The 5,188-nt window shown below is 43.6% G+C and overlaps 1 protein-coding gene across 2 annotated transcripts in view; it reads right to left on the bottom strand.

Annotated features, from left to right (window-relative positions):
* Nucleotides 1–4,512: 4,512 nt before the first annotated feature.
* Nucleotides 4,513–5,188, bottom strand: part of LOC128273940 (probable nuclear hormone receptor HR3) — a 61,532-nt gene continuing 60,856 nt past the window's right edge. For both annotated transcript variants that reach the window (XM_053012015.1, XM_053012014.1), the window contains exons 7-9: nt 4,933–5,176; nt 4,709–4,859; nt 4,513–4,636 (exon numbers count right to left, since the gene is read on the bottom strand). In XM_053012015.1, coding sequence (XP_052867975.1) covers nt 4,513–4,636; nt 4,709–4,859; nt 4,933–5,176 — 519 coding nt within the window. The remainder of the gene's footprint in view (nt 4,637–4,708; nt 4,860–4,932; nt 5,177–5,188) is intronic.

The following is a 5,188-nucleotide window of genomic DNA, read 5'->3' as shown; positions in this document are numbered from 1 at the left end:
TTTTCTCAACTATGTGTTTAAATGTGGTTGTGTTTATTCTCGCGATTTTGCCTAACCGTCCTCACTATCGTTCGTTTTTTGTTTGTTTTGTCCATGATTATAGAATAAATGTTCAGTGGAAACTTAAGAACTACCCGAAATTTGCTATTGTGAGTTTATGTACTATTTGTTTTTTCTCTTTCTCTCTCTCACCCTCTCCCTCTCTCGTTCGTGCGCCACTGTTCCTCTTTTTCTTTCTAGCGTTTTTGTGTTCTTTTCTGCTTCATTTTCCCATCACTGTACGCACGCGGAGAGCAAAACATCTTGATGCGTCAGCGTCACTAAAGTATTCGTATCTAAAGTTCTTCACATATTTTAAATTAATTTAAATTATATTAGATTTTTCCTCTTTGCTAGCCCTATTCTCACACACCGCTGCTGCTGCTGCTGCTGCTGCTGCTCGCAGTCGTGCAGCGTCCATCCGCTTCCGATTCGTGTTAGGTTCACCGTTCCACTTGCGCTCCACTTAGAATAATTGTTACTTTTCTCTTGTATCATTTTCTTTATATATATAATCTATATTTATAGCATTACAGATAACCGACGACCAAACCACCCAAGCTGGGCTGGTTCACGACCGTCCATTCCGCCTGACCGTTCTTCCGTTTGTGTGTTACGATTTTGTTTTTGTATCAGAATTACACTTTCTCTTTTCTGCGGCGCCGAACTGCGGTTAGAAAAAAGAGTCCATTTCTAATTACTAATCCATTATCGATACCGTACACCGTACTTGTAGCGCAACTTAGTAGAGATTGCACCGCCGTAACATTCTGTTGGCCAACCCCAAACGAACCGTTCGTCCTGCGTCCTGCATATAACCATCAGTACCTTCTCCTCTGCTCCCTACATGTGTGTGTGTATTGTTTGTATGCGTGTGTGTGTGTGTTTGTGTATGTAAGTATGTGTGTGTGTTGTTCATTTTGTTTGTATTTTGTGTCAACTCTTGTGTTTTGTGATTTTCCCTACCTTCGCAGCGTCTTGCTTTCTCTGCGTTCTTTTTTTAAATATATTTTATTGTATATTTTTATGCAATTTTTTAATATATATTTGTATATATATCATTTAAGGCAATTAATTCATTACATTCATGAAAAAGTGAAGATGATCAGGCGAGTTAAGGAGTCTGAAATTTTCTTCTGTTTTCTTGGTTTTTGTTTTTCCCGTTTGTCGTCAATGTATTATGCTACAGTCAATGTTTTACTTCGTTCCATTACTCCCGACTCCGTTTACCGATAGCTCAGCCTACACGGGCACGTGCCGGGTCCCGGTGCTCTTGTCCCTTTTCCTCTTGTCACTGTTCGGTTTTTTTTTATACTTTACAGAAACTTCAGTCACTACCCTTCACAGTCATTCTTTGCTTGTTGTTACACTTTTCTTTCTGTTTTGCCATTTTACTTTCCTTATTCTTTCTCTTATTTCTTCGGTCAGTTTGTTTCAAATATATATATATATATATATGTATATATATATATTTATATGTATGTATATCATTCTGCTTTGTTTTGTCATTGTTTGTTAATATGTATCCATATATATATGTATATATATATATAGAAGCACCCATACAATTATAAGTTCTCATTTTCCCTTTTCGGTTCAAGTTTGTGTGTTTCATCGATTTTTGTAGGCTTTGCGCTTGCGCGACAGGCCTTTGCCAAACGCAGAACAAAGAACAGAGGTTGTTGCGAAGAACTGTGGCCTGTTTGCGACATGCCTGTGCCTTTCATGTACCTACTTGTTACAAGTTGAACAAACAACACTGTTGCCCTATGGTTTTTTTGTCTGTAATAATGTCCTGATTGTTCAAGAAATTTGCTAATGTTTTACGTGTTTCTTGGCTTGGAAGTGTGCGATTTTCGTCTGATACTAATTAAACAACATTTACACATTCTGCGGTACCGAAACGGAACAAAATAGGACAAAATGATACAATACTTCTTGCCGCCCTCCAGACCTATTCTCCCTGGCCTCACTGGTGAAACGCTTTTGTACCGGGTATTTCGAGTTCCGACGATCCGCGGCACTGCCTTTTGCTATCCCAAAATGTTAACGGTGAGTGAGTTTTATAAACCGAAACTATGTTTACGCGAAGAGAAGTGCTCTGGTATTGTATTGTAAGTTTGTAATGCTATGCGAAAAATTGTCCTACATCTTAGCTTATCATTAGTTTTTTTCAGTACGATTTCGAATTTTCTTCTAGCATTCAGTCCTGGTGTCAAGTATGTGTGTGTAATGGTTTCGGTGATACTATGCCCCACTATCGTAAACCTGCTTCCCCCAGTCCAAAGCACATCCTTTCGGACGCGCCAAGGATATCTGCTCGGTTGAATGATCAAGAGAGAACGAAGGCGGGTCTACCAAAAAAAAAAAACAGTAAATAATAGTAAAAGTTTAGAAGAAGGATCAACAGTATTTCAACAGATACAGTCGAGGAGGATTGCTGGTTCCACATTAACCCTAAATTCCCTACCCTAGTACGGACATAGTAAAGCTACGGTGGTTGCAATTTGTCTACAATCGTACGCCGTCGCCTATAACAAATTCCCTTCCGCAAAACAAGGTCCATCAAACATCAAATCGAATCTTTTCAGATGCCAAAAAGGATCGATCATTTACCTAGTGCTAGTGCAGGTGGCGGCAATCGTGCGAGCGTGCGAGAGAACACGCTCAAGCCCATCTATTGTTTAAGCGTACGAAATGGAAACTTGTGTTACATTAAGGGTCTCTTGCCGACAGTGCTTGAATACTGAACCGAACAGGAGATCTGTGAAAAACAACCGAGTACGAGACATTAAATTAAAATCGTTTAACTTTTGTGTGCCTTTTGTCGACTCTCTCTCGCTCTCTCTCTCTCCTTTTCTCTATCTCTCTCTGTATTTCCACTCTTTTCGCGCCAAAAAGCCGTTCCTGCAAAAGCGGAAAACAATCCTAAATACTAGTTCTAAACAAGAAACAATGAAACAAACATTCGCAGTTACAGCAAACCCAAACGGCGAGAGAGAAATAGCGCGAGATTCGGTCTCGTTCGTGCATGTGTTTCTTTTCCATGTTTTGTGTGTTGGTTGCACACCGTTTATACCGACTCTACACCGACATTAACTAAAGAAAATCAGACTATTCAGTTGCAGGGGCGTGTGGTGGTGTTTGCTGGTTTGCTGGCCTGCAAACACACCGGTCCAAAACGAACAATTTTCCTACTATACACACGTTCCATACTCTCTCCCTTCCTCTCTGTCTCTCGGAAACCGCAAACGCTAAAATGACGTAAAAAGCACAGAAAGAAAAACAAAACAAATTCTTTGTACGTTGGCCGCACCGCGCGAAGAAACAAGAGAAAAAAGTCAACGAAAGCAAACAACAAAAGAAGCCGAGGCCGAGTGCTTTCCCCTAAGGATCTTATGCTACAAAAACGAAACCAAAACGAAAAACCGTGACAACACCGTGCACAAAACAATCGCGAATCTTCGTCGGCCGATCGGCGGGCGGCCCCGGGCCCAGAGCTAGGCACACTGAAAAACTACAAAACTCGCGTGGAACGAACAGTCTAATGAGAGTAAAACATAAATTGTGTGTAAAAGAAACAAATCTTGTTTAAAAATAGACAATAGAAAACAACGACCATCCGCATGATCCATGATCGAGGCACGAATAATGATATAAAAAAGCAAGAAAAATAATTTAAAATACATTTCCCCTTACTCTCGCTCTCTGTCCCTTTCTGTTTATCTAACTTTTTCTCACTGTCTCTCTCTCTCTGCTGCTCAAACCGTAAACATGCTCAACTTCCTCGAGCGAGCGCCGCCATCAACCGTGTGTCTACGTGTTATTAAAATAATATAACAAATCTGTAAATTCATTTACATCAACAATTGCTAAAGGTGCACATACTAATTATCAACCGTCGTTTAATTGTCTCCCTCGTGAGTTTGTGTTTTTACGTTCTTTCTATCGTTCTTCCCGTTTTTTTGTTTGTTCTCGACTCATCAGCCAACTAACAGCATCAGCATCATCAGCACACACACTGACAGCATCAACGCACAGCAAGGGGCGCCTGAAGGTAGGCAATTTGTGTGCACCTTAGCTTCAGCCGTCAACGCCCGCCGTCTCGTTCTGTATGATGATAATGAACGTGTTGCCGTTGTTGTTACCGCCGTTCGTATTGCTCACCGTTACCGAGGGTTCTATTGCTTCGTCTAGTGGCAGCTCGTCACCACCAACGAGCGCGACCCCGCATCTCCTGCCAGACCCGGACGACGACGATCCGGACGAGGCAGAAGAGGACTGCTGCTGGTAGTGGGACTGCTGCTGCTGCTGTGACGCTGGCGGATGTGGAACGAGCTGAGGTGCAAAGCCGTGGCCCGACATCCCGCCGAGTGCCGCCGATTGATGCTGAAAGTGCGTCTGTGGTGTTTCCTGCTCCTGCTGCTGCTGATGGAGCTCCTCCTGCGGCTGATGGTAGCCCGGGTCATCCTGTTATGTCAACAGGTCCTGCTGCGAGTCGATCGAGAACAGTTCCTTGTACAAGGCCGGGAAAACGTACTGCGGGTGGTCCTGTTTGAACTTCTGTAACGCTTCCATGTGCATGATCGACAGCTCACTGTGGAGAAGTGGGGAAGGGTTCCGTTTAGTGGCGGGGTCTCGAGAACGGGACAGACCGGGGGATGCTTACCGGAAGGTGGGGATTTTGTTGAGCAGCGTATCGAGCACCGTCACGTCACCCTTGAGCGGCGCATGGTTCGCTTCAATCTCCTGCCGGATTGCCGACATGCTCATGTTGAACAATCGCTGAATTTCCGTGTTGCCTCGGACGCCGTTCCGTTCTGCAACAGAAGCGATTAGAAGAGTTAGGTTAGTGCCGAAGGTAAGATATTCGCGCGTCAGAGTGAGAGTTACCTGGCCACAGCAGCACCAAGCTCTGGTAGAGCGCCAGTTCCGTTTCCGTAAGCTTCAGTTCCGTAATACTTTTTGCCGTCTCAAATATACACGCCACCAGCTTCATCTCGAACGAGTCGGACGTGTAGAAGGCTTCCTGTGGCAGCATGATGTCGCCGTACAGCACGGAGTTGGTTGAGAGATCCATCAGTCGAGACATGCGTACGATTGCCAGCTCGAACGAGCCCGTTTTGAGGAGTAAAATCTGCCGAGAAAC

Source organism: Anopheles cruzii, chromosome 3 (assembly GCF_943734635.1).
Source record: "Anopheles cruzii chromosome 3, idAnoCruzAS_RS32_06, whole genome shotgun sequence".
Taxonomy (NCBI): Eukaryota; Metazoa; Arthropoda; class Insecta; order Diptera; family Culicidae; genus Anopheles; species Anopheles cruzii.
Note: the sequence above shows the minus strand (reverse complement) of the source record. Positions and strands in the feature narration are given on the sequence as shown.